Below are 27,930 nucleotides of genomic sequence, written 5' to 3'. Positions count from 1 at the left end.
TATTATTAATATTATTATTATTATTCTTATTATTCTTATTATTCTTATTATTCTTCTTCTAATTATTTTTATTATTATTTTTATTATTATTCTTTCTGTAGTTGTTAACATATGCTGACCTTAATGAATTGAATATGTAAGGTAGCACAAAAAATATGTAACGGGAGATTAATGTTGCTGCATGTTTATAAGAACAGCTTCATCAATTATTATATTAATCTCCAGTACCTGTGCAACAGTAACTGTGATATCGGTAATAAATAGTTAACATAGGGATAAATATTACGCTACCGCGGCAGTGTGCTTCCTGGATTTTGGGTAAGGGGCTTTTATCCTCTAATTATCAGGACTATATCAACTAATATTCTACAGATAGACCCCTTTCCACTAACCCAAATTGTTGTATTATCTACTTACTGAAAATCGTATCAATAAGCAGTATGTATATGTAAAATTATTGTTTTAGATAAAAGGTGGTGACATGTTGAATTTATTTTATAACACGACAGCCTACGTTTTGACTTCAGTTTTTCTTTTTTTTTTCTCTCTTTTAAACAGGTGTTTCAATGGTAAAGTGATAAATGCTACAACAAAATTGAACGTGTAATACATACGAGCAAAACTATCTAAAATAATGAGTACAAAAATTGCTCAGTAGTAGAAATGTATATCTTGATTTACACTTCAAACAAATACTTTAGCAAGAGCATCAGCTCCTGCACTTGCGATAAATGGTCTTGATGGGTGGAACGCAACGTCTAAAATACTTTCATCAAATTTCTTCCGATGCGCAGTTATTTCTTGAACACAAGTCTTATTATCCATGTTCCACAATCTTATACTGCAGTCATGACCTAAAAAAAAAAGAAAAAAAAAAAAAAAAAAAAAAAAGAAGAAATAATATTTATGTATTCAAAATATTATTGTGTTTTTACATTAGAAAACAATGGAAGTTAGCAACTTACTTCCTGAAAGTAAATAAAGACCATGAGGATCCACAGCAAGACTAGTAACTGCATCTAGATGTGCAACCATAGCATGAGCAAGAGTTGCAGAACGATGATCATAAAATCGAATATGTCGATCTTCGTGTGCTGCTACAACTAGTGGTAAAGTTGGATGAGCCACAACACGATTTACACCTTTTGTTTCATTGGCTTCTAGTCGAGCTATAACAGCATCAGTCTCAGAATCAAACAACACACAAGCTCCTTCATATGCCACGACTAATTTGTGCGGTTCGTCTCGTATAAAATCAACAGATGTTGGTATCCCATCTATAAATAATTAAAATTATAAATATATTGAAACTATCTAGAAAAATAAAGTGTATGTAATATATTATTAACATATTTGTAAATATATAATATATTATTAACATATTTGAATTACGGACCTTGTTCAGAGGTATAAGTGTTAAGAAGTGGTACTTTGCTCTGAGGACTCCAGAGTTTCACTGTTCCATCAGCACTGATAGATAATAACTGTGAACGAGGCTGATACATACTTAAGCCCCAGATAGCATCCGTATGCCCAGTTAAAGTTTGGCTAAGGACACTTGGATCGTACGAATCATATGGATCTATATTTGCAGATGGAAGTGTCCAACAATGAATCATACCATCTAAACCACCACTATAGCAACGACTTCCAGTGCTATCCATAGCTAAACAAAGAACAGGACCTGTATGGGATCTGAAGGTATATAATGGCTCTACGTCTAGTGAAGCTGACCTAAAAATAATAGAAAAATTATCATTCTGTAATATTCCTTTAAAAATGTATTTACAATTTATTTACACTATGATTTAGTTAATATATATTTAACATACTTTTTGGCTGGTACAGTTTTGTGTAAATTCCACAGCTTTAATGTATGGTCATCACTTGCGGTTATAAGGACAGGATCTGTAGGATGGAAGACGAGTGCTCTAACAGCATCAAAGTGAGAGCGCAATGTATACTTTGCATTCCATGTCTTTCGAAATGTTTCTTTTGTAGTTGTTACCATCTGCATGTAAAAAAGATTATAATAGTAACATAACTAATGAAATTATTCTATTATTACATAATCTAATTGATCACATTAAAATATGTGAACTTACATATGAGTCCTTCCTCTATAACTTTTGATAATTCAAATATCTTACTTATGCAATAAATGTAACAATTTCAAAAGTTCATGTGAAAAAACAAGTAATTTAAATGTTATAACTTACATCGTATGATACTTCTGCTTCATTGTTTACACACAACTGCTCTAACTCTCCCAATTCCAAGGTAGAATCGCCTTCTTCAGTGGGACGCCTTGGATCTGTTTGCAAACCTCTAGGTAATGCGTCTGTATATATAGAATAAAATAGCAAAAATAAATTAAGATCTTTCAATTAGCCTTTTTCGTTTATAACAAAAAAAAAAAAAAATTATAATAAATTTTAATAGTACTAACTCCAGCCTGGTGGTGGCGATTCTTCAGTTTGAGTAAGTAAATTTAGTTGATTTAATACTTCTTCTGCTTCAGCATCTACATCTTCTGTTATAACAAATGATGCCTGAAAATAAAAAAAATTTTATATAATACCTATCTATAATCTTTTATAAAAGTAAAATATTTGCTACAAAAAAATGCTAAATTAGAAAAAAAAAAAAAATAAAATAAAAAATAAAAAATAAAAAATAAAAAATAAAAAATAAAAAATAAAAATAAAAAATAATAATTTGATATTACCTTATTTGACTTAGATTCTATATTTGTGTCATACATTTCATCTTCTACATCTCCTTCACCTTCTTCCATATCCATATCTGTTTGTGGTAAAAACTCAAAACTTGCCATAACAGCTGCTTCTGTATCTAATATCATTGCTTCTGCTATTGAAGAGGGTTGTTGCTGTAATTTCAAAAGGGAAATCAATTATGTTTAATATTAACTGCAAGACATGTAAAAATAAATGTCTGTAAACTTGCCAGAATTTAAAGAAAAGTTTGTGTAGAAGAACGCGTCTAACAAAAACTTTTATTTTAAGAATATACTGTAGTAAATATTAACTTGATGTACAACGATACCTGATGGAATAATAATTTAGGACAACAGTGTGAGTTAACACATATAATGCTATTTACCTCTACCTTTTTTCCTGGAGTTCTTCGCGTATTATTTTTTGCTTTAACAGATGACTCATTTCCATTTAGAGCTGGTGTGTTCATATCATCAGAGTCCGTATTATTATTTAAACCAAGAAGAGATCGTACTCTGTTTGATCTTACATCTATTATCGTGTCAGTATAACCAATTTCTTGTAAATATCTGTAATATAATTGATTTATAATATTTAATCAAAATTGTACTATGCTTATCATATTAGGAATATAACATTTGTTTTGTTTGATATTTATATACTTATCAATGTAGAAAATTATACTTACTGCCTCAATAATTGACGACCCTGTTTCCAGCTAATGTTGCTAACAGACGTAAATGGTGCTTCTCCATCTCCACCTCCACCGCCACCTCCTTCCGTACTAGTGCAAGTACTACCCTCTTCATATAGAGGTGGCTTGACATCTCCTTGGATGACCAAGTCAGTTCCATATTTTAATTTGTGATACCTTGCTCTAAATATATAACATTATTTTATATTAGTATTAAAATAAACAAAAGTATATTGATTTCATTCATATGGAAAATACTATCGAAACTTATATAAAAAGGTAGATATAAAAAAATCTTTTATTTAACATAGTTTAATTTGATTAACTTACCGCTCTTGCTTTAATGCATATTCCAACATTTTTATTCTCCTTACTAGGTCATTTTTCAAATTTTCCTGTCCTTTTCTTTCGCCTTGTAAAAAAGCTATCCTAGCCTATAAAAAAATATTAATTGAATAAGCATGTTACTATTGTTAATAAAATACATAATATCTTTTGTTTCATCTCAAGTAATCAACAATAACACTTGTGTGTTAATTATTCTTATCTATCAAGTAACTTTCTATAGTTATTTTTATACTGCTTTGATATAAACTTTTATAGCTTCAAAGACTTTTACTCCCTTTCCAGCCCCCTATTATTTCTTTTCTATACATCCCTTTCTGTCTCTGTCTCTTTCTCTTTCTCTATCTATCTTTCTCTGTTTCTATCTTCCTTTATCTCTGCTCATTAAAATCTTCCTTAATCTTTCTAATATCTCATTAAGCCCAAGTTAATGAGTCTCACGTGCGGTATATATGAGAATAAATGAAAATTAAAAATACAAACTCTAGAAATATTGATAAATATTATTTCATTCCAAGATTTGTACATCATTACAAAGTTTTTTACTTCCTTAAGTACAAAGAGGTAACAAAAATATTACAGAAAAAAATTGTTTAAAAAATTTCACTTTCCAAGAAAATAGAAAAAAAGAATATATCAAAATTATAAAAAAATTCGAAAAGAGTTATACTATAGCGGATCTTTGTGTACTATACTTCTTTATGTCCTGTCATATGACATGTGAAGTGATACTAAATTCGTAATAGTATAGTAAATAGTATGTCAATGACAATTTCTCATTGAAATAAATCAAGAAACGTTTACCTGAAACTCAGCTCTGTCAAGTTCCCACTGTGATCTTTCGAGTTCAAAACGAGCCCATTCGTGTTGAATGAAATGCAGAATACCAGGCATGGAGTATTGTGGTCTCTGATCTTTGGCATCACCATTACTGCCATTGTCATTGCCTTGATGCTTATTATTAGTGAGCGAAACGTTAGCACTACCAGATAATTGACCGTTGTGATTTTGCGACGCAGAACTGGAGTTCTCCTCCATCGTGGAACCACAAAACTGGCTGGGTACCTTCATTTCATGAAACGGCAGCCATTACAGCATCTCCTCTTTCCTCTAGAGCCCAAAGAGTGCTCTTCGGTCGGATAATATGTTTCGATCGAGTTTGAGAATAAGAAGTAATTATTACGCATGCGGCGGTGAAGGCAGCAGCCGATGTGCGGCCAAATTATAGCGATCTCTCTCTCTTTCCTCTCCCTCTCTCTCTGTCTCTCTCTCAATCTGTCTCTCTCTCTCTCTCTCTCTTTCTCTCTATCTCTTCTTATACTTCTAATACTTCTCTACTCTTCTATTCTTTCTTCTTTTGTTTTATTCACGTTCACGAATAAAACATTGCGCACTTTGTCGTTTGATGATTTAATCGTATCGACATTGGTAATAATTATTTTTCAAGGTAGTCTCTTCTATTTATCTATTTATGTATTTCCGTGTTGATGAGCCGCGCGGTTTTCACCGTGAGAGATCCGTGTATGCACATCACTTGGAAAACATGGGTGCGTACTCTCTCTCTCTCTCTCTCTCTCTCTTTCTCTCGACGAGAAGAATGATCACAAGTGACATGCAGCTAAGCTTTCAGCCAATCACCGATTCAAATGAATTACATGAGAAAGGATGTTCTGATTGGTTCAAAGATTTCACGAACGTGCCATTGACCAACCAATTGAAATATATGTTCAATACTTCACGTCGTTTGCCTTGATCGTAAAGAAAGATAAATATATATATATATATATATATATATACACATATATATATACACACACATCAGATATATATATATATATGTATATTGAAAACTAGAGGAAGAGAGATAGAGCGAAGAGAAGCATAACGAGGATGAAAATTTCCGAAGTATTCGGAAGTTAATGAAGTTCGCGGGTGCAACAGTGCGCACGCATGCGCATGTCGCGCTCTATTTGTTATCGCGCGTTATCATTTACATTCACCGCCAATTTTAACATACACATACATATATACATACATATATACATATACACGCGCGCGCGTGTATACGAGTAAGTTACTAAACAAATAAGTTTATCATTATTTGATTATTAAACGCGAAAATACTGTTTAATATTTGATTGATGATTATTATCTGTTATTTATATTAGGTACTTGGTTATTACAAGTCAAGTAGTAAAAGATTATACACAATTTTTTATTTCTTTTATCTGTAATAAATGATAAATTGTAAATTGATAACATCATTATGTTATATTTAATTTTTCTTTTTGTTTTCTTTTTTCTTCTTTTTTCTTCGTATCTAATATACAAATAATAATTAGGTTTTTGAACTGAAAACAAGCTCATGTGTTCTTACAAACAGTTCACCTAAGTGATTATAATAGAACAAAGTAATTTATGCGACATTTATTAATATCGTTTTTACTGAACAACTGTAGCGCGTTCATGACTGTCCTTTGCAGCATATTATTACAAATTTGGAAATCGCGGCAGTAGTATAATTTTGTTATAGAATGGGTGTAACAGTTTATGGTACAACTTTGAAAAAATATAGTTGTTCTGCCTGAAAGTGTAACTGACAGTACAAGAGATTCATACAAGATATCATTTATAACTGAACAATTAATATTCTATTCTTTTTTGATATTTCAAAATTAAAGAGAATCAATTTATAATAAATTAAAATATTATAGCTCATCGAATTTTTAATGAACATAATGGATCGTATTCAAATATATAATCGGAAAATAATTCATTTGTTGTAATGTTTGAAATGTCAGTAATACTTTTAGGCCAACATTAAATCCTTATAAGACATATATAATAATTTTTTGGTGTTCAGTATTTACTATTAACAATAGTTCTCACGGTGGACCAAAGATTAAGAGAAAAAGAAGATATAAACACCTACCTTCCAAACTGGCGATTAAATTAATACAGTTTTACTGATCAAAATGGAAATGCAGAGTTTACAGATTCTTTTTCTCATTCTACATTGTAATTTCTAATTTTTTCCACACAAGAGGTCTTAAATAGGACTTTGATCTCTTTATATACTATGGCATTTTGACTGAAGATAATTGTGTATACAAAACACATCTACAATAAAATACCACATTCAATTACTTGCATCAACGTGAAAAAATAAGCCTAAGAAACGAAAGATATATAAAATCTGTTTGCTCTCTCTTAACCATATATTAATAAATACACATAGCTCATGCTGATAAATATTTTGTACAATTTGCCCATGTATTTGCATGGATATATAATTAAACCTGAAGATATATATTTTTTGTTCACTTTGAAAGGCTGTTAAATTTTTGTATAAAAGATTACATGAATGTGGTATAAGTTACAGAAATGAGTAAGTAAGTACTGAAAACTTTCTCTTTTATATGTACAATGATGTCTTTGTATAATGCACAGTTTGGATATTGATAAGAAAGTACATTTTAACAAAAAAAAAATGCAATTAATCTTGCACACAATCTTGTTACCTATTATTACATTGTAGAAAATTCTCGTAACTCCAAAGTTTTGTATCTGTATCTTAATATTATTGTTGCATTGATACTACGAACCACAATATTACAATTTAACAACCTCGAATATTTGATATGCATCTAAGCATATAGGTTCATATGTAAAACATCTTATGATCACACTTCATATTTTGATGTGATGCTTAGATACAGATTTTGTGTGATATTTATATACATAATTTATGCATATCTCCTGGTAAAAAACTGAAAATCAAGAATGTATTATTATTGGTTGTGCAATTTGAACGCAGATGCAAGTTTTGGCCGATTATAGGATAGATACAATATCAACTATTTAACGCAGACTTCTTCTACTTTTATCATTAAAGAAACATAAATCTTTATTGTTAAAACAATATCATCTAATGTTTCAACGTGCATTAAATCCTAAAGATTTATAGGAATTCCGATCAAATTTTTACGCTTTTATATCATGCAACTGAAATAAAAATTAGTAGATAATATCGCAAAGCTGATGTACTGTATAATCACATGTAAGAAAAATAAAACGAGATACGCTCGATGTACACTTTACGAGTTGTAAACATGTGAATTTAAGTCAAAAAATGTAAAAAACACATGAAAAGTATTTGTTTTAAACAAATAGTATTTACAATAAATTTACACGATATGTTACAGTCTTTTCTTTGGTAGTGAACCAAAAGCTGATATAACAGTTGCCTTCGTACCGGTTGCAGAGGACGTTAACGTGGTCAAAGTTGGTTGAGACAATAAAACTGTGGGTTTTACCGATACAGTGGCACCAGTTGCCACTTGATCCCACTTACTTTTTCTCTTTTTAGCATCCTCTTCTGCTGTACTGGAAGAATTATTTGGTCGTTTTGCAGTACCTGACACTATTTCGATTTTTGTTTTTTCCTTTCTAGCTCTTTCAAGTTTGTCCATTTCCGCTTTTTGTACCATGGCCAATTCCTCATAATAAGAATCCCTGCCCCATTTAAATGGATCAAATCTGTCTGGAGGATAATTTGTACCCAGTTCGTTGATGCTACAAAACTGAATTAATTTTTCATAAATGGATGGATTTCTAAAGTCTTTCCTTTGTTGTATGACTTTATTCATATCTAAACCGCCACTCTCCATTTTCCTAAAAAGTTTTGTTATTTTTTCTTGTAATTCCGGTGGACATTGACCTGGCGGCTCAGGTGGTATTATAACTCCATAAGGATCTGTTTCTCCATCTGAAACTAATTCTCCCTGACACGAGGGAGACTGCTCGGTAGTCAAGGAAGGCCTTCCATTCTCTGAAGGCTGTTCCTCAACCACCATCGGCACAGCTCCTTCATCGTCGGAAACTATTGCATCATCAAAATATGAAACCAATCTCTGCACCTTCGATGTTACATCAGTTACTAAGGTGGGCGCGTTCGGCAAGTTGCTATTAGACTTGCCACCAACACTGGAAGCAACGTTGGGACTATTTGAGGCTGATCTGCCAGATTTGGGACTGGTGAGAGCCTGGGGCTGACCGACTTGGGCATTATGCGGGGCGGCCCCCTGGGGAGTGTTCGAATTCTCCTGAAGGTCGTCTTCCACCCCGTCTTCGCCCTCCGAGTCGGTATAGGTGGCCGTGAGAGATGCCAGAGCAACACTTTGTACAGACATGGTTAGTTGGCTTTGAGTGTCCGCCGTACTACCAAGCAATATTTTGTGTTGGAACTCACCGGTGTAGCGTCGTGTTGTTTGATGTAGGGCTTAAAAGCATGTACAGCTATCGTGAATAAATGCGCCCCAACATATACTGGAATGTTAATCTGTAAATTAAAATATCAAAAATTATTCAAACGAGATATTATCAAACATCTGAAGAAAAAAAATAATACAAAATAAATAAATCGACTAATTTTACTGTCATAAGTAGTAAATTACAAAAGTTATCTACCAACTAATTATATACGTATAAGATACGATTGACAACACACATTAGGTTAAGTTACTTATTCTCGAAACTTTTTAACTAAAACTAACCTGAATTCGAGAGTCCACAGGCACCTTTGTTACGCTATATTCATAATTTTATACATTATGTAGCATTCCTTTCAAATATTGATAGTGAGAATTCATTAATTAATTCCACAAATACTATCAACGCGTAACTTGAGAAACTTCGCTTTGTTGCAAAATCTGAAGCGTACATGCGCAGGAAATGATTATTCCACTAGTGACTACGCAACCAATAATATGAAGTCTTTTTCTATCACGTGGCCACAACACATCTGTACAAAACATACATTATAACCAGGTTAAAATAATGCAGAATTAGAATTTTATATCAATTTTTAAGAATGAGATACTACTTCGAGACAAGTGTGTTGATCGAAACACTCCTAAGTAATAAATATGTATCTAAAATTTTGTCAGATATAGCAAAGGTATATTCAGGATACATTAATGGCGCATTATAGAGGTACCCCCCACCAGTTTGCCGAGTCTTCCTTTCTATAGATCTTTCTTTTGTATATTTCTGTTCTTTTGAAAAATAATCACATTCACATTAGATGAAAGAGAGAGAGATAGAAAGAAACGGCGAATTAGTCATTATTCCAAGTTTATAACATTTATTTCTACAATAATGCTTTAGTATATTTCTATTTCAAATGATCGTTTAACACAAACAACTCTATCGTAAATGATTCAATAATACCTTTGAATTAAGCCGATTCTATTTAATGGTTTGACTTCAATCACGAATTTTCTTATTGTATTGTTTTATTATAGTAGTAAATATTTTGTTTATATCCAATGACATTTTCCATTATACAGGTTAGGGAATCTCTATCATGTGCCATTAATACACACACATGTAAGATACCAGAGAGTAATAACAGCGTAAACGTGCAGGAGCGTTACAAAATACTGGCGTCATAAGGGTATCTGTATAATGTTGATAATGCAGATATATTATATCATAATTTTGATATTCGTTAGAAAGAAAAAAAATTTTATGTTAATCAGATAATTTACTTTAAACGAAAATTATATATTTTCTGACATATATATATATATACACATACACATATATATACAGCAATATTATACCAAATACTTATAATTAAATTCTATTAAAAATAGAGAAAAAGAAATGTTGAGACTAAAGAATAATTAAATAAATAAAAATAATAAATAAAAAATTTTAGATAAGGTCTTGTTAGAATGAATAAAATATAATTTTTCTTTAATATATCTTCCATTATCTATCAAATACATTGTTATGTAATATTGTATGTAGAAATTTATTATCATATAGTGAGAATTTGTAAATGTATTAAATGTACAATAATGATTATTTCTCTGCTTAATTTTTAAAAAATCGATTTGATTCCAAAAGGAGAAATATAGTTTATACTTTATCATAAAAATTCATCATATATCAAGCAGTTGTATTACCAGAAAAGTCAATTCAAAGGGTTAATATTGAATTATTTTATTATTTTATTATAATGAATCTTTTTTTATAATTGACTTATCTTTATCTGCGACAATAACAATATTGGAACTTGTTTCTGCTTACTGGTTCATGTAAGATATTCTTGTAAAATATGTTTATGCTATTTTTAAAATGTTTGATACAATTTTTGATACAATTTTCAAATATAAATTTTATATAATCATATGATATATATTATTATTATTATTATTATTATTCTGTTATCTTATGTTAGTTTTCTTATTTACTATTCATTAGTATCGAATATTTGTTTTGTAGATTCTTTGTTTTTTCTAGATTAGAGTTTGTGTCTTATTGTAAAAATATTTTTTATATGAAAACAATATCAAATAAAAATTAAAATTTTGAAGAATATAAAAAGCTTGAAAATTTGATACATATATTTTTTATTATTCCGTTATTTTTTATTTTAATTGAAAAAAAAAAAATCTTTTTTATGACAATTATCTAAAAAAAAAAAAGAGAAAAGAAAAAAAAATTAACGATACTGTCGGTAATTCTTATTTTTCCACGTATTTTTTTTCTATATATTTTAAAAACAAATTGACAATACGATGATAATAAAAAAGAAATTATTATTAAGTAATATTAAGATTAATAAGATTATTGAAACTATAAAAAATAAAAAATTTGATACGGAGATGAGTAAAACGATGCAGGCCTAAAAAATGCTAGATTCGTCTCTGCATTTTGAAGAGATCGCCAACTATTGATAAAATTATGAACTAATTATTTGCAAAAATGTGATACTTTGAGGGCATATTTCCATTAAAATAAAAAATTTGCTATATATAATTTATTAGGATTAAAAAATTATCAAATTAATTTTTTATACAAATTATATGATGATAAAAGATTAGAAAAATATCAACTTGGTAATTTTTATAAGCTATAAAATTTTTATACAAAAATTGTATCATCCTTGTCGATCATATTTTCTCGTTAAACAAGAGTATAAATCTAGGGAGTATTTTTTAAACAACAATTATAATAATTTATAAATTTCAATAATTTTCCAAATTCTTTAAAATTTAAGCTTTTATTACGTATTAAATGAATACATAATAACTTTTATATAAAGGCAGAAAGTGAAAGCTAAAATTTTTTATATTATTTATGTACTATCTTAACAAAATATGTTGATCTATACTGTTCCCTTTCATGTTCAAATTTTTTGAAAAATTTCTATACACTTTACCGATCGTCGTTTAAAGAATTTTGGTAAGTTAAATTTTAAATTTCTATTTATTTTCATATTTATCCAAAACTCCTATGATGTTTTTATGTTGGTATACGTTTGTTATTTAACTTTGAATGTACTAGAAACTTGAATATGAACTACTAATATGAAATAATTTCTAATTTTTAGTTTACGATTGTCGATTAAAAAATAATATTTATTAGAGAATACAATATGTAAGGTTAAGCAATTTTGGAGAGAGTTAATAATAAATGGTTTTATATGTAATTGAATTAAAATTGTTGGGGTATTTGAATGTGCGTGTACTTGTATGCGTGTATGAGCGTGTGTATGTGTGTTTGTGTCGTAGTAATATTTTTGACGTTTACATTAGCTGCTCTGCTTCTTGTAATTTATCTATCTCTAGCGATCTTTGATTCGGTGATAGAACAGCTGTTTACTAAAGTATTATCGACAATGGCTATACAATAGAAATAAGAAAAGAATATTATTGAAATTCTAACAATTACTTTATTGATATGACAGAGTATTGAAGAATAAGAGAAATATACAATCGATAATAACTTACCATACTATATACTTAAAGTCTCTGTTTGAAAGGCGAAAAAAGATTATTCGGCAAGTGAATCAAGATGACATGGTTGTATTATTTTATCTGTCATTGAGATATTTGTATAGTAACAGATTTAATCGAGTAAACAAAATAATAAAAATGGATGTTGTAACAACCAGTCTCGAAGCTTTGATACGTACGTACTAAAGAATTATTTTATTTTTCAAAATAAATTTTTATATAATTACAAGAATTGTTTTATACTATTTAAATCTTCTATCTATTTTATTTATTATTATTATATTTCAATTTGCATAACATTTAGTTATTTGTAAAAAAGATATATTATAAAATATATTAAATATATCTTATAGAAAGAGCTACAAATCCACAAAATCAAAAATCTGATATAGCAGCCATTGAAGCATTCTGTGTTATGGTTATGAAGGAAACGGAAGGTATTCAAATAGGCAGTAAATTATTAGCAACACATATTCAATCATCTAATGAATTTGAAGCTCTTCAAGCTCTTACAGTAGGTATATTTTTATTATTGATTTCAACTTTTCTCTAAACAATTTATTTTATATGTTTATTTTATTTTAATACAGTTATTAGATACTTGTATGAGAAGATGCGGACCAAATTTCCATGCAGAAGTTGGAAAGTTTCGCTTTTTGAACGAAATGATAAGACTTGTCTCGCCAAAATATTTAGGTAATAAAACTCCTGTGGCTGTACGTCGAAAAGTATTACAACTTTTGTACTTATGGACGAAAGAGTATCCACGAGAATCAAAAATTAAGGAGGCCTATGAAATGCTTAGAAAGCAAGGAGTCGTAGAGGTTGGTTATATTAATTATATATTTAAAATGTTCTTATGAAATAATGAAATGTCTAAATATTAAGACAATATAAAACTATAGGAGGATTCAGTACCTATTGTTAGTAATACAGATGAAGTTTTTAAAATACCAAAAGCAAAAAATACGATATTCGAAGACGAGGAAAAATCAAAGTTGTTGCAGAAATTGTTACAAAGTAAAAATCCTGGCGATTTACAAGCTGCAAATAGATTGATTAAAACTATGGTAAAAGAGGTAAATAAAAACATGCGGCGACTATATTTTTATTTAGTTTTCTCTTCAAATATATCAATTTATATTTTGTTGTAGGACGAAAGAAGAGTACAATTGAATTCACGAAGGATCATGGAATTGGAATCAGTTCATAATAATGTTAAATTATTATCTGAAATGTTAGATTCATACAATCAAAATGAAACAAGTCCTGAAGATATTGAATTAATGAAAGAACTTCATCAAGCATGTGAACGTTTAAAACCCACTGTGTTAAGATTAGCTAATGAAACTCAGGACAATGAAGAAATGCTTGGTAAATATTTCATTATTTTTGAAATTAATAATGTATTCAATAATATTGATTCAATTGTTCAGCATTTTATACAATTTATAACTATATTTATATATAATAATTAGAAATTGTTTTTACATTATTTTTTATATAAAATATAAGATATGAATATTATACATTTGATATATTAGGTGACGTACTCGCAGCGAATGATGCATTGGGTGAAGTATTTGATAAATATACTGCTGTGATAATACTTGGCCAAAAAGTTACTAAAACGAATATTAATAATGATCCATCATTATTGGATTTGTCTTCTCCAATTGATGCTGCTATTTCTGAATGTACTTTGAATACAAATACAGATAAAACTAATAATACAACGGCAACAAATTCACAGTCGGATATGGAAGTTCTTGGAGATATTTTCAATTCTTTAGGAAAGCCAATGGATTTCTCTTTAACTACAGATACAAATATTTTAATGCCAGAGCCAATGATAATGGATCCAATAAATGTTCAACAAAATGGAAAGAAAAGTATGTGCATTTATTAAACGATTATAACTAAATATTTTATGAAGTATAAGTATTATCATTTTATTTTGTTAAAGTTGATGATAACGTTGATACATCTGTAAAAAAAATGGATAGTAAAGCCAGAGCATTAGAAGAACTAAATGAGTTAGGGGAATCTCTTCTTAAACAGAGCTTGTCATATAAAATGGCAAAAGAATCATCTATGGATGGAAAGTTAGTGACAATAATATAATTAATAATAAAATTAATATTTTTTTTATTTTTTTTAATATAACTTTTTTATATTGTAATCTTTATATTTTGTTTATTATAGAAAAATGGCTTTAGCTCATGTCGCAAAATTCCAACCTAAATTTGATCATCACAATTCAATAGGTTTAACTTCTACAAATAATAATATGACACAGCACAATATAGTAGACAAATCAATTAAAAATGAAAATGAAAAAGTGAAAAGTGATTCTATATCTACAAATTTTCTTAATGGTGATGATACATTAGTCGATATATCACAATCTCGTAACAAAAGTAAGAACATTGAAACAGATGAAGAAAACACATTGATGAAAGTAAGTGACGTGCCAGCATTAACTGTTAATTCTGAACCAGCAATCAAGCCTTTAACTGATATTAATGTAAATCTTCAAGATATTAAACCAGGTATATAGAAATATTTAAAATCTATTAATGTATGTATTTAAATTATAAATTCAGATAAATTATATCTGTTAACATAGGTACAAATCCTCCTATAACAGTAATAGAAGATAAAAATGATATTACAGTAGTACTTCATTTCGCACAAGACAGTCCAAGACCAGATGTTTCTGTAATAGTAGTTACAACAATGAGTAAAAATACTAAACCGCTTAGCAATTATTTGTTTCAAGCAGTAGTACCTAAGGTAAAACAATGATATGATAAAAATTCAACTGTTTTTTATTCTAATATATAATTCTATTTTTTATAATATATTTTGTTATTATTTATTTATGTAAAGAAATGTAAGTGCAGACTTCAACCTCCTTCTGGTACAGAATTACCAGCACATAATCCATTTCTTCCACCGTCAGCAATTACACAAATTATGTTAATTGCAAATCCTCTTAAGGTAATATACTATAATAACTTATGAGCATTTATTTTGCACATGACTAAGTTATATAATTACATTTTTAAATTATTTTAGGAATCGGTATCTCTAAAATTTATGTTGAGTTATACAATGGATGATGAAACTTTTACTGAAATGGGTGAAGTTGATAGACTACCACATCTATAAAATTAATAAGATTAAATAGAACGTAAGAATATGAGTAATGATGATAATATTGTTTACAATACAAGTGAAAAATATTTCTGAACTGAGCATATACAACTACATTTCACTCCATTATATCACTGGGCAAAAATGAATTTTATTAGCGTAAGTGAATGGAACATGTTCTTTTATTACATATATATATATATATATATTTTTTTTTTTTCCTAACGTTATAAGAACATTCTTTAAGTATGTAGACAATTATGTAGTTATAAAGGTATTTATTTGAATTGTTCCGCAAAATAATTACGATTCATAAACATAATTATTTGCGTATTAATAAAACATAATTGATGTGAAATAAAATTCTAATTTAAACAGTGTTTTTAAAATATTTCAAGGTAATTAATGAAGTTTCAAATAATAAATAGTTGAAAATGATTTATTATATAAAAAAAAAAATGATCAAAGTACAAGTATAATACTTATAGCACATATTTATAATAAATTGTTAAAGTGATATTCATGTTTAGTACATATGCTATAACATGATGCAAAAATAGTAAAACTAAACACGTTTAAATGACTTAATCTTTATAAAAATTCCATTATATTAATTTTTTACAAATTGTCACAAAATATTCTTTATGATATAATCACATCTTTGATATATTGAATAGAAAATATTGTTGAATTGAAATTAGTTGTAATCTTTAAAATATTATCTTTATAAATATAATTCCATTTTTATGATAAAATACAATAGTATTAAATATATAAGCATTTGTTACTCAGATGAAGTATTTCAAAGTATTTTTAAATTTATATCATCAAAATTTATTTCATCAATATTTTTTGCAGTATGCTTACTCGTTTAAGTTATAAGCATACAATTTAATTAATTTAAGAAATTCCGCTAAAACTATTAGATTTGTTTTGTTTTATATGATATATAAATTCATAATTAATATGTAAGAGCGAGGTTTACTATATAATATATTCTTTAACATAAACATACAAACATCTTCCTACATTGGAAATTTAACGAAGATAAATTATTGTGATATGTAATATGTATAATATTACAGTATAGATTATTAATGGCTGCATGAAAAATGGAATTAATTGAAAATACGAAGTCAATGGAACTTCTTAAATGTACAACTTGTTTGAAATTCCTTTCTTATTATTTTAATGATCTCAAAGGCTTCTATCAATTTTATAGACACTTGATTGTTGATTACACACAATGATTTGTCAAATAATAATTATAAATAATACGTGTCAATCAAACTTTAGAGTGTGATTTTTAAGAATAGAATTTTACTTTTATTTTTATTTTATTATAGTTGTTGAATCTTAATAGTTATATGTTAATAGAATCAGTTTCAACTGATTAAGCATATCTCATAAATCAAAATATATATTAGTTATTTTGTTACATTCAAACTGATATTATTACAATTATCCAGGCAAAATCATAATTTTTATTGAAACAAATGTTCCAATTTTTAATTCTTACAACAAATTTAGTTAATATCGTTTTAATACATAACATCATCTTTGCAAAAGATGATCCTTACATAAAAATTGAAAACAGGAATTGTAAATAAAAAGAAATGTAATATGACTTTGAGCAAACATTGATTAATATTGACTGAAGTATATATATACTTGTGTGAAAAATATAAACAAAAATATATATATATATATATAATAACAATTAATCAATATTAATCAATACATATACATAAATATTACTAATGTTATAGAGATATAAGCTCATATGTTGATATATCTATAAAGAGATATTTGCAAATAGAAACAGTAATTTTTGTATCCTTGAAATTTAATACTGATACAAAATTATGCACTTGTATTTATAACCATTGAAAATACTACCTTGTTTTTCTTTTTATTTTTTTATTAAAAGTAAACCTGTGAGACTTTTGTACTTAGTATTAAAAATGATGCTTGAGGCTATATAGTATATATATTGTGTGTATGAAATATTAATTTAAAATGCGAAGTTCCATATTGACAAATCTATCTCATATTTCATATTAGATATGCCTTCCTAATTTTTTATTCATTAAATATAACAATCATATTAAAAATTTGTAATATAGTATAAGTATTTAAGATTTAAAATTCGAAAGACTATATATAACATTAAATAATATGTGAATTGAAAAGCACAGTATCTATATATACAATTAGCATTAACGTTTCCTTAGGATTAAATGAAACCTTGAATAGTAGTATAGGCATAGAAACAAGTATAATGAATATAATCACACATGTGTAATCAAACAGGTGATTAAAAGATATTCTCAGGTAAATTTACTAATAATGAACTGAGAGATAGTTCTTCATGATATGCAATAAATGAGTAAATAAGTATAAAACAAAATTTATATTTTATATCTTTGAATTTCCTTTCAAGATTTATTTCTTTCTCCTCTCTCTATCTCTCTTTCTTTCTCTTTCCCCCTCTCTTTTTCTTTGTGAGAAATGCTTATAAATTCAAATATAAAATATTAGTTATTATACTATATTTCTTAACGTACAGGTACTTACTATAAAAATGGGATAGTTCGCTTTAAAATTGCATTTATGGATATATTGTATATGAAGTTTGCAAATATTACAGAATCCTGGAACTGTTTGTACAAACAATAAATATACATTACACTTATAATTATATATTTACTTTCTGTTTTTTCATTATACTTGCTTTTAAGCTGAAGCTATAAACATCTAGATTTAGTTAAGGTTATGTCATCAAACTATAAAAGGTGAAAAAGTATAATATTTCTAGAATAAGTATAAAAAGAATAAAAAAAGAATAAAAAGATCTAAAAATCTTGAAAATTATATTTATTTTTTTTTTGTTCTTTTTTTTCTTGTATTCTGATATATAAGATGTATGTCAAGAAATATATTTTACAGAGTTGTCTCGATATTAAATTATAGAATAACAGCATATAATATGTATATTTAAGCAGTAATAATGAAATACAAGTTTAATTACAGATTCTTGATCTATTCTTAATCTTTCCATTTTATTTATTAATTATCGAATATTAATAACTTCTATTAAATAATATTTTCCAGAATTATTATTATTATTATTATTATTATTATTTTATATATATATATATATCATTTTAATTTCGTTGAAGAAAAATTGTAGCGTAATGTAGAGCAATAAGATCATATTAATTGTTTCATGTGCCTAAAGTAATGTATACTATGTAGTAACTTTGATTTATTTAATTAAATTTTATTTGCTAAATTTTAATATTCGTAATAGAATATAATATTGTTATTTAAACGAATTATTAATTTTATAGATAGGTATGTAATAGTTTTTAAATAGTATGTTACCTAAACAATTTGCATGAAAGAAGATATTGAAATAGATCTAAAAGTTTTCATGCAAATTTTATTATATGTTAAATGCTATTAAAAAATACTTTATTTTAATTCTACCTTACTTAATCTTTGCAATAATATTATTTTATTGTTACAATTACTAAAAGTAACATTATAGCAAATGTATAATAGTTCGAAAAAATAATGGTCCACGAGAATAAAGCTAAGGCATATAAGGTGGTAGAATTAAGCGATGCTTAATATATTAACAGTTTATATATATATATTACTTGTAGAACTGCTATTTAAACTGTAATCTAATTAATATATCTAATGAAAAACTAAGGCCACTCTTTTTCGTTAATTTGGTATTCTTGATTCTGTTATTCTAGAAGAATATTTAATTGTGTTTATGATGAAACTAGTTTAATTGGATGACTATTTTTTGTTTAAGCGTATAGTGTTATGAGAATAAAATTTTTCTTTCTCTTAATTGCAGAATTAATACAATTAAATAGAATTATCCTTTTCTAATATATATGAAATTATTGTATATGGCGATACAATCCATAATGGAATGTATAAATTGTTTAAAATAAAAGTTTCAAAACATATTCTAAGATGGCAGTGACTCCTAGATGATATCTAAACATCATTATTTTTGTTATTGTATGCATATATTAAAAACTGAAAAAAAGGAAAAAAAAGGAAAAAAAAAAAAAAAAAACAAGAAAAAAAGTTGGATAAATATACTAAGAATATTAATTTGATAAAGATACAAATTTTTTAATAGACTTGTAATGCAAAAGCATATATTATATCTAATCCATATAATAAACTTGACTAAAATCTTTGATGTGGATGGTAATGATCAAACCGCGAACATCTTTGATATGCCTGCGACATATCAATTTACCACTTAAAACTTCACCTATAACAATGATTTCATATTATTTCTTTTCTAATATTGCAGTTTATAATGTTAGAAATATTTATATCAATTTCGATCTTACCTTCAGTTATGCTAATAGGTTCTTTTAAAGAAAATACTGTTTGTTTCCAATGCGTCGGTGAAGCATTTGGACCAGTACTAAAACTGACTGAATTTTCTAAATCAAAAAATACATCAAAGTAACCAATTATTGCAGTCAATGATCCAGTCTTCTTTACAATTAAGTTAAAAGGTGCTGAGAAGTTTACACAATCCGTAGACACTGTATATAAGTCAAATGTCTGAATCTCGGCAGCAGTAGTTATAATATATTCAGGCCTACAAATTTCTATGCTTGGTTCTCTCAAAACTTCAGCTTTCATACAGCTCATTTTAAAACCATAAACATTGGACCAATAATCAATCAAATCTACATATCTTTCTAAAAATTAATTTATCTCTCTTAATTGCTTGTACAAATGCAAAAAATATTAGGAAAATGAATATCAATTAAAAATAGTACTGTACTACTTACGTGTATCCCCACTTCCAACTATACTCATTGAACATCTATTTGGCATTAATATACCATTAGCAACTAAATAATGATCCCTTGCATAAATGACTGTGTCTAACATTCCTTCAAATAATAAAAAATATCCCATCCATTCAGAAATAATTGCATCTACTTTTTCTTCTTCAAGTGTAATGTCTTCTAAACGTCCTTTTTTTAATGTAATAATGTTATCTAGATTGTTCTCTCTGCAATAGATATGAAATTAAGATCAACACATATTTAAATTTTTATCCAATATCTTATGGATGTAAAAAAATAAAATTTATATTTTATTTTTATCCTTTAAAGATACCTTACAATATCCATAGCATGATATATTACATCAGATTGATCAACACTGATAACTTTACGACAACCAGACTTTGCTGCAAACATAGACAGGATACCTGTCCCACAACCTACGTCCAACATTATACAATTGCTAAATCTAATGGAATTTGTAAACAATGCATCACGATAACTTTCTGTTCGTATTTTATCCTATACAAAAAAGATATTTGACATTTATATATTATATATATTTATGTATATATATATATTGTTTGTACTATTTATACATATCTTATATTTAAGATACTTTATATAAAATATAATATAGTATAAATTATATAAAATATATATATATATATATATACATACTGTTAACATTTCATGATGAATGGCAAAATGACTATATGTATTAAAATATCCCTCATCTGTACGTGAAGCACGCTTTTTATCAGTTATTTTCTCTATGTTTTCTTGTTCATCATCCAAAACTAATTTTTGTGCTTTTTCTATCATTTCATTTACTTGCTGAAATTATATTAATATATTAACTCAAATCTCTTTATAAGAATATATCTAGCATGATAAAAAAAAATGATATACAATACAATGATCACATCTTGATACCTGTTTAGCTAAAAAGCATGCTAATTCACGTTGTTCTAGTTGTGCTTTAAGTGTCTGAATGGTCCTTTGCAGTTCAGCAAAATGTACTTCCGATAAAGTAACGCACCCATTTTCTGAATTTACAGTGTAACTAATAGTGTTTACAGGTTTGTTTTCTAAATCTTCGATATCTTGAAGAAGAAAAAAAAAATATTTGTACAGACACATATGCATGTATATGTGTACATGCACACGTCGCGCAAAACGTTACCACTCGAAATTATTAAGTGTAAATTTAATATTTGTAAGAATTAATGAAAAAATTATTTAAGAAATATTGTGTTTAGCATATTAGCAATAAACATACGTACTAGCATCGCGTAAAAACAATTAAATTATCCAATATTTTTCACTTATTAGTAGCAGTACACATAGAAGCATGTTCTGAGAACTATCCATTTTATTTACATTGTTAATCTCACCTGATATTATGCCAATTAATATCAGAATTATGTCGAATTTATATAACGTAATTTGGTACATATTTGTATAACATTGCATGCATCATTTTCCTATACATATAATACATTATATCAAATCTATGATTGATTAATTAACATTGAAATGTTGGCAGATACACTGTTTATTGCTTGTGTAATATTAATACGTCAACTATACACAGCGCACTGCATAAGATGCTACTATATCACATTGAAACATATAAACAGATATATAATAGAGTTACAATTTTACAGATCAAATTACAAATGACTGCTATACATTAATTTTGATTTTAATATACAATTAGCCAATAGCATACTAACATTATAGATTCTTTATAATAACTTACCGTACATTAACAATGGATCGTCTTCTATAACAGGATATAAATATTCATCGTCCTGCCAATCTTTTATACATAAAGTATTTAATTGTTCTGGCTGAATGTTCTTTTGACGAATGAAATTGATTAACTTTATATACGAATATGAGTCAAGAGAATGCTTTGTTATAAAATTTCTTAAAGCAAAATTATGAAGCACTTCAAGATGCTTCAATGCATTTGTCATACCATCTGTAGTATCCTTACAAAAAAGACATATAACAGTTTGAACATCCTCATTAGTTTCACTCCAATCATCACCACTATCTACATCACTAGTTTCGTCCATTTCAATATCTGGCATTACTTCTGTCAAGAATAAAATAAAAACAATTAAAAATAATTATTCTATATATAAATAAAATATAATAATCTTAATAATAGTATAGGTATTCCGAAACTGTCATTACACATGTATAGAAGGGTTTTACATGCAGAAAGAAATCTAAAAATGACATAAAATTGTAATGATTATGTTAAGTATGATCAAATCAAAAAAATATTAATCTTTAATAGTCAAATATATACTAATTCTATACCTTGTTCTGTCATGATAGAGATTATAATATTATTGATGCTCACGATGTTTTATACATAATATTGTACATAATGCTCTTTTTAGGTTAGGAAATCTATATGACACACGAACTATGTTTTTATAAGATTAGCGACAAAGCATCATATTCAATTTTTATAAATTCAAGCATGAAATGTAGCAAAGAAAAATAGTATTAAATAGAGTGGACACTTTCTTATATCTTTGAAAAAAGTTGGTTTAGGGCCAGAATTAGTAACTTTTGATTACACATGTTGGAATCAAAAACGATTCCTCGCATGTTCTTAACAATCAATGATTATTGGTAATCATTTTACGAACACATTTAAGTATCTCATAAGAATCAGCCCCATTGCGACCTTGACTTCATTAATACATGTATTACGTTCATATTTCTGGTGATGGTGAAAAAATAATTGGAATCCTGATTTAGAGACCCCCGACGGAAGGCACGAGGTGTAAGAGCAACGTATAACGATCGTGACAATAGTTAGTGCTGTCCCACTCGAGCTCATTTGTTCCATTTAGAAGGCCTAATAATGCTTACGGTAAATACAAGACTTCGACAAGGCACACATGATTCAAGTAGTAAGAAACATTTGACGTCAGCTATTTGAATAATGAAAGTATTTCACTAATCATTGTGTCCTTTTTTTCTTTTTTTTTTTCAGACTGCTTTGAGAGGGATCGCACGACGATCGTTTTCAACATCAAAATGTGCGCCAGCACAACAGGTTTATTATATATTTTATATTTTACATATTGTTAAAACATAACCTTTAATTTACCTTTAAGATATTTTTACGCTTAAAGATATCTCGTATATCATTAAAATGATAGCGATTTTGACTGTGGGATTTTTTTCAATAATAATTCTAACAATAATACCTTGGAAACTCGATATTTATGTGAATAATGATTATCTAATAGTATTGCTTGTTCAAGGACGGAGAAGGTCACGCATTTTTATTTCCAACGATTTAACATTCATTTTGCGCTGATAAAAGAACTCCTTAGATTCTTTAGAATATTATAACTGATATATTAGCTTTATGCTCAAACATTTTCATTTATTAAGTTATATTAAAGTATTTACATAATCATGTCTCTATAGATGACTGTACGAGATGCTTTAAATTCTGCCCTGGATGAAGAGATGGAAAGAGATGAGAAAGTGTTTTTACTTGGAGAGGAAGTAGCGCTTTATGATGGAGCATACAAGGTTTCTAGGGGTCTCTGGAAAAAATATGGTGATAAACGTGTCATTGATACACCGATCACAGAGGCTGGTTTTGCTGGCATTGCTGTTGGTGCTGCAATGGTAAGTAATCATCTTGTACGATTTGTGCAATCATAAGATGTTTTTCATTTTCATTTGATTCTAATTAAATTTGATAGGCTGGCCTTCGACCAATTTGCGAATTTATGACTTTCAATTTTGCTATGCAAGCAATCGATCAAATAATTAATTCTGCTGCTAAAACCTTTTATATGTCTGCGGGAAAGGTTAATATACCTATTGTCTTTCGTGGTCCAAATGGTGCGGCTGCAGGTGTAGCAGCTCAACATTCTCAGTGTTTTGGTGCTTGGTATAGTCATTGTCCTGGCTTAAAAGTGGTTTCGCCTTATAATAGCGAAGATGCGAAAGGTTTATTAAAAGCTGCTATAAGAGATCCTGATCCAGTTGTTGTACTGGAAAATGAGATTCTCTATGGAGTTCAGTATCCTATGTCAGATCAGGCTTTGGATAAAAATTTCGTTCTACCTATTGGTAAAGCAAAAATAGAACGTGTTGGAAATCATGTTACTTTAGTGGCACATTCCAAGGCTGTTGAACAAGCTCTTGAAGCAGCTAATGAACTTGCTGGAAAAGGGATAGAAGCAGAAGTAATCAATCTTCGTTCCCTTAGACCACTAGATATTGATACTATTGTGCAATCTATAGTGAAAACAAATCATTGTGTTACTGTAGAACAGGGTTGGCCGCAATGTGGCATAGGAGCAGAAATTAGTGCAAGAATCTCTGAAAGTAAGTTTCATTTTCCATTTCTACATTTAATCTTGATTGATATCTAATATTTGATGTATACTGATAAAGCTTTTTTTCTTTTTATCTTTACAGGTGAGGCCTTTTATCATCTAGATGCACCAGTAATTCGTGTTACAGGTGCTGATGTTCCTATGCCATATGCTAAAAGTTTGGAAATAGCAGCTTTACCTCAAGGAAGCGATGTAGTATTTGTTGTAAATAAATTATTAGGGGTAGAGTAGTAAATGGTAGAAATATTTAGGTACAATTAATATCCTTTTATTTTTTCCTTTTCCTTTATATTCAACTTTTAGTGTCTCCTTACTTTAAAATTTCAATGCGTAAACAAATACGTATAATAAGTACAAAGCTAGAAAACAAATAGAACAATACTTCAGTGAAAAATCAATTTAACGAACATTTTTTTCAATGTTCAAAATATAGATCTTAAACAAAATTAAATATAACACATTAATTTAATGATTACAGGGGTTAAATTATACAATCTTTATATAAATATGCATAAGGTTTCACTAAATATTTAAACAATGAACGATATACACATTATAATATATTCTTGAAAAATACGATTATATATTAAATATTTATAAAATCAACTGTAGGATAATATATTATTTATTGAATGGGATGTATACTTCAATGTTAAATTGTGCTATTATATTTAAATTATGCTTTGCAGTTTCTTTTTATTTCTTTTTTACATGTAGAAGTATCGTCTGAAGACTTTTATTATATGTTTGTAAATATGAGAAATACCAATATACTGCCATATTTGAAATTAAAAATTGCCTTTGTTTAATGAGTTTAGTTATAACGCAAAAATATGCTAAACTCTTGTAGACCATTGATATAAAAAAAAACCACATTAACATGCTGCATTTGCTTATTTATTACAAAGGAGTAATAAATTATTATATACATATTACTAATTTGTCTTTCGCTTCTGTATTTTTTACATGTTTAAATATTTATCACATTTATTTTGTTTGTTATATCAGTGTTGGTTGTTAGTGGTCATGTGTGATACATACGTAATAAGCAACATGTTACAACTGTCATATAACGTTCAAATGCATCTCTAATTTCAATTTCTCTGGAAGAAGAAGTATTTTTCTATTATAGAAAAATTTTGCATTTGGAGAAAGTTCAATGATAAATATAAATACCTTAACACATCCATATCCAATGCACATTGCATATACACAGATAAGAAATTTCTAAGATCGGTATGTGACCAACTGACTTGCTTCCATGGCTCTATACATCTTTCAACCAATTCTAAAAAGAAAAATCTTAATTCTCTAGATCTATGTAGATTACAGCCTATTCCTAAGATAGCTCTTGAATAAGAACGGAAATTTGTATCAAGCTCTTGGTATGAACGTTCAAGTAACATTGGTTTAAGTTTGATACACACTAAGCTAAAAAACATATTTATTTACAATATTTACATTAGAATAGTTAATACATATTTCGTATAATAATCATGTTATAACTTACTGTTTATGATGTTTATCATTTTCTAATAGTACTCTACATTCTGCAAGTTCTACCAAGAATTCTCTGTCAAGATCTGTATCAAAATATTCTGATCCAACACAACGATAAGTCCATGATGCCATCATACTATTAGCACAATGATACAAATCGGGAAATGTTAGAAATTGCAATTTCCTTTTATTCATTTCAAATCTAAGACAAGCTATGAATACTACTGCTGCATAACGTCTGGAAATATTTATACACACATATATATATATATATAAAATCCTATTAAAAATAATATTGTTAAAGATAAAATTAATCTCTATGTACTTAGCAAGATCTTCAGAAAGTAAAAAATGTTGTCTAATGTTAGCAACCAGAGAACCAGGTAAATCTTCAACGACTTTGAAAACTCTTTTGACATTATCATACTGTCTACGACAGCTTTTTAAAGTAACTCCAGTCTTTTCAGATACTTCATCCATATCTTTTCTACTTTTTGATGTTAACTTTTTACCTAATAGTTCTCGAACAACAATATCATCAAATTCATAGTACCTAAAAACATATATCGTCAAATTCATAATACCTGCATTCATAATAAAACACAATTTCTATCCTATGATAGATAAGTAAACAAAAAAATCACATTCTTACATTTCAATAAGCATTTGACTAGTTTGAGGTTCTATTTGAAATGCTAGTTGTTCTGTTGCAAGTTTTGTAGGAGTATGAAGTAATTTTTCCAACAAAGCATATGTACGATAATGATCAAGGACATCGGAAGCAACTAAATCTAGAGGAGCATTAGTTTGTATACAAATACCACGTTGTTGTAAGGTGGTAACTGCATCGCTAGCTGTTAAAGAAATATTGGTAAAGTATTTGAAAACATTGGTACGTATTATAAAAATATAATAAATGAAAGACTTACAAGAGTGCCCATCAACCCAAAGTTGATAAATTTCAGGATCGACGAGAGTATAATTACTGACAAAAACATCAACCTCGGACATCATTGCGGAGGTTATGTTCAAATATCAGAGATGTTACATTCTATATATTTATTATTATTAATTATATATTTCATGTTATATTCATGCATTTATCATTTTTTTTTCTAAATACTTCATGTTTTTTAGTTTCTATTAATTTCTTTCAAATGCGAAATGTTAGACAAATGGCAGTCACAGAATAACAAATTTTATGTACATTTTATATACATTTTATTCATTTATTTATTTATTTTTTTAACATTAGTATTTTTGTTATCATAATTCTCATTTGTATTTATATATCATATGAATATATATATATATATATATATCTATACACACACTCACATACACATATATATACGCAATTCGATCGTTAGAAAATACGATTATCGAATTTACGAGGGTTCGTTTCGATAATCGAAACACGAATAATATGTCTACTACCGGTTTCGCGTG

At 27.8% G+C, this 27,930-nt stretch overlaps 6 protein-coding genes across 14 annotated transcripts; 2 read left to right on the top strand and 4 right to left on the bottom strand.

The window, feature by feature from the left end:
* Positions 1–254: 254 nt before the first annotated feature.
* On the bottom strand, positions 255–5,381 carry LOC124955051 (striatin-4). 2 transcript variants are annotated; one of them, XM_047508896.1, is made up of 11 exons: positions 4,582–5,381; positions 3,763–3,866; positions 3,427–3,615; positions 3,130–3,307; positions 2,729–2,890; positions 2,450–2,552; positions 2,220–2,341; positions 1,833–2,011; positions 1,397–1,734; positions 966–1,277; positions 255–854 (listed from the first exon to the last, which is right to left on the bottom strand). In XM_047508896.1, the coding sequence occupies exons 1-11, from the start codon at positions 4,846–4,848 to the stop codon at positions 685–687; spliced, it is 2,124 nt and encodes a 707-aa protein (XP_047364852.1). In that variant the 5' UTR covers positions 4,849–5,381; the 3' UTR covers positions 255–684. The 2 variants fall into 2 exon arrangements, with proteins under 2 accessions (XP_047364852.1, XP_047364851.1); XM_047508895.1 differs by having other exon boundaries at positions 3,124–3,307; positions 4,582–5,378.
* Positions 5,382–6,862: 1,481 nt separating this feature from the next.
* On the bottom strand, positions 6,863–10,163 carry LOC124955052 (SAP30-binding protein). Of its 4 annotated transcripts, XM_047508898.1 has the most exons (6): positions 10,009–10,156; positions 9,662–9,833; positions 9,333–9,580; positions 9,029–9,118; positions 8,033–8,955; positions 6,863–7,547 (listed from the first exon to the last, which is right to left on the bottom strand). In XM_047508898.1, exons 4-6 carry the CDS (start codon positions 9,067–9,069, stop codon positions 7,468–7,470), a joined length of 1,044 nt encoding a protein of 347 aa, XP_047364854.1. In that variant the 5' UTR covers positions 9,070–9,118; positions 9,333–9,580; positions 9,662–9,833; positions 10,009–10,156; the 3' UTR covers positions 6,863–7,467. The 4 variants fall into 4 exon arrangements, with proteins under 4 accessions (XP_047364854.1, XP_047364853.1, XP_047364856.1 ...); XM_047508897.1 differs by lacking the exon at positions 9,662–9,833 and having other exon boundaries at positions 10,009–10,163; XM_047508900.1 differs by lacking the exon at positions 9,662–9,833 and having other exon boundaries at positions 8,132–8,955; positions 10,009–10,161.
* A 2,039-nt stretch (positions 10,164–12,202) lies between these two features.
* Positions 12,203–16,148, top strand: LOC124955274 (ADP-ribosylation factor-binding protein GGA3). The gene is made up of 11 exons (XM_047509467.1): positions 12,203–12,762; positions 12,941–13,101; positions 13,178–13,411; positions 13,493–13,666; positions 13,742–13,961; positions 14,132–14,479; positions 14,554–14,692; positions 14,793–15,139; positions 15,217–15,383; positions 15,480–15,590; positions 15,669–16,148. The coding sequence occupies exons 1-11, from the start codon at positions 12,651–12,653 to the stop codon at positions 15,759–15,761; spliced, it is 2,106 nt and encodes a 701-aa protein (XP_047365423.1). The 5' UTR covers positions 12,203–12,650; the 3' UTR covers positions 15,762–16,148.
* A 2,767-nt stretch (positions 16,149–18,915) lies between these two features.
* On the bottom strand, positions 18,916–23,281 carry LOC124955275 (protein arginine N-methyltransferase 1). Of its 4 annotated transcripts, none has more exons than XM_047509471.1 (8): positions 22,925–23,155; positions 22,353–22,694; positions 21,524–21,693; positions 21,269–21,424; positions 20,922–21,109; positions 20,588–20,814; positions 20,135–20,494; positions 18,916–19,509 (listed from the first exon to the last, which is right to left on the bottom strand). In XM_047509471.1, the coding sequence occupies exons 1-8, from the start codon at positions 22,935–22,937 to the stop codon at positions 19,505–19,507; spliced, it is 1,461 nt and encodes a 486-aa protein (XP_047365427.1). In that variant the 5' UTR covers positions 22,938–23,155; the 3' UTR covers positions 18,916–19,504. The 4 variants fall into 4 exon arrangements, with proteins under 4 accessions (XP_047365427.1, XP_047365426.1, XP_047365425.1 ...); XM_047509470.1 differs by lacking the exons at positions 18,916–19,509; positions 22,925–23,155 and adding exons at positions 19,857–20,052; positions 23,263–23,281 and having other exon boundaries at positions 22,353–22,691; XM_047509469.1 differs by lacking the exon at positions 18,916–19,509 and adding an exon at positions 19,857–20,052 and having other exon boundaries at positions 22,353–22,691; positions 22,925–23,145.
* Positions 23,282–23,301: 20 nt separating this feature from the next.
* Positions 23,302–27,572, top strand: LOC124955279 (pyruvate dehydrogenase E1 component subunit beta, mitochondrial). 2 transcript variants are annotated; one of them, XM_047509477.1, is made up of 6 exons: positions 23,302–23,489; positions 23,613–23,675; positions 24,056–24,262; positions 24,340–24,970; positions 25,064–27,373; positions 27,447–27,572. In XM_047509477.1, exons 1-5 carry the CDS (start codon positions 23,481–23,483, stop codon positions 25,210–25,212), a joined length of 1,059 nt encoding a protein of 352 aa, XP_047365433.1. In that variant the 5' UTR covers positions 23,302–23,480; the 3' UTR covers positions 25,213–27,373; positions 27,447–27,572. The 2 variants fall into 2 exon arrangements, with proteins under 2 accessions (XP_047365433.1, XP_047365432.1); XM_047509476.1 differs by having other exon boundaries at positions 23,302–23,529.
* LOC124955278 (acidic fibroblast growth factor intracellular-binding protein) lies at positions 25,228–27,777 on the bottom strand. Its single transcript, XM_047509475.1, has 6 exons — positions 27,411–27,777; positions 27,134–27,335; positions 26,807–27,034; positions 26,492–26,719; positions 26,158–26,412; positions 25,228–26,084 (listed from the first exon to the last, which is right to left on the bottom strand). Exons 1-6 carry the CDS (start codon positions 27,493–27,495, stop codon positions 26,006–26,008), a joined length of 1,077 nt encoding a protein of 358 aa, XP_047365431.1. The 5' UTR covers positions 27,496–27,777; the 3' UTR covers positions 25,228–26,005.
* Positions 27,778–27,930: the final 153 nt, after the last annotated feature.

The sequence above is a fragment of the Vespa velutina genome, chromosome 17 (genome assembly GCF_912470025.1).
Source record: "Vespa velutina chromosome 17, iVesVel2.1, whole genome shotgun sequence".
In the NCBI taxonomy this organism is placed as follows: Eukaryota; Metazoa; Arthropoda; class Insecta; order Hymenoptera; family Vespidae; genus Vespa; species Vespa velutina.
Note: the sequence above shows the minus strand (reverse complement) of the source record. Positions and strands in the feature narration are given on the sequence as shown.

What these genes read in the sequence shown, in the direction of transcription:
- LOC124955051 (XM_047508895.1), bottom strand. Translation starts at nt 4,848, where the DNA reads ATGAAGGTACCCAGCCAGTTTTGTGGTTCCACGATGGAGGAGAACTCC. An exon ending in TTGACAGAGCTGAGTTTCAG is followed by an intron (nt 3,867 to 4,581) that starts GTAAACGTTTCT and finishes ATTTTTTTATAG; the next exon opens with GCTAGGATAGCTTTTTTACA. An exon ending in AAAACTGTACCAGCCAAAAA is followed by an intron (nt 1,735 to 1,832) that starts GTATGTTAAATA and finishes TATTATTTTTAG; the next exon opens with GTCAGCTTCACTAGACGTAG.
- LOC124955052 (XM_047508897.1), bottom strand. Translation starts at nt 9,069, where the DNA reads ATGCTTTTAAGCCCTACATCAAACAACACGACGCTACACCG. An exon ending in AACAACACGACGCTACACCG is followed by an intron (nt 8,956 to 9,028) that starts GTGAGTTCCAAC and finishes GTCTGTACAAAG; the next exon opens with TGTTGCTCTGGCATCTCTCA. An exon ending in GTTAACGTCCTCTGCAACCG is followed by an intron (nt 7,548 to 8,032) that starts GTACGAAGGCAA and finishes CTTGATTTTCAG; the next exon opens with TTTTTTACCAGGAGATATGC.
- LOC124955274 (XM_047509467.1), top strand. Translation starts at nt 12,651, where the DNA reads ATGGTTGTATTATTTTATCTGTCATTGAGATATTTGTATAGTAACAGA. An exon ending in GAAAGCAAGGAGTCGTAGAG is followed by an intron (nt 13,412 to 13,492) that starts GTTGGTTATATT and finishes ATAAAACTATAG; the next exon opens with GAGGATTCAGTACCTATTGT. An exon ending in GAATCATCTATGGATGGAAA is followed by an intron (nt 14,693 to 14,792) that starts GTTAGTGACAAT and finishes TGTTTATTATAG; the next exon opens with AAAAATGGCTTTAGCTCATG.
- LOC124955275 (XM_047509468.1), bottom strand. An exon ending in TTCATCATGAAATGTTAACA is followed by an intron (nt 21,110 to 21,268) that starts GTATGTATATAT and finishes TTTTTTGTATAG; the next exon opens with GATAAAATACGAACAGAAAG. An exon ending in AGTTGGAAGTGGGGATACAC is followed by an intron (nt 20,495 to 20,587) that starts GTAAGTAGTACA and finishes ATTAATTTTTAG; the next exon opens with AAAGATATGTAGATTTGATT.
- LOC124955279 (XM_047509476.1), top strand. An exon ending in TTGCTGTTGGTGCTGCAATG is followed by an intron (nt 24,263 to 24,339) that starts GTAAGTAATCAT and finishes TAAATTTGATAG; the next exon opens with GCTGGCCTTCGACCAATTTG. An exon ending in TAGTGCAAGAATCTCTGAAA is followed by an intron (nt 24,971 to 25,063) that starts GTAAGTTTCATT and finishes TTATCTTTACAG; the next exon opens with GTGAGGCCTTTTATCATCTA.
- LOC124955278 (XM_047509475.1), bottom strand. Translation starts at nt 27,495, where the DNA reads ATGATGTCCGAGGTTGATGTTTTTGTCAGTAATTATACTCTCGTCGAT. An exon ending in CTTTCTGAAGATCTTGCTAA is followed by an intron (nt 26,720 to 26,806) that starts GTACATAGAGAT and finishes AAATATTTCCAG; the next exon opens with ACGTTATGCAGCAGTAGTAT. An exon ending in AATGATAAACATCATAAACA is followed by an intron (nt 26,413 to 26,491) that starts GTAAGTTATAAC and finishes TATGTTTTTTAG; the next exon opens with CTTAGTGTGTATCAAACTTA.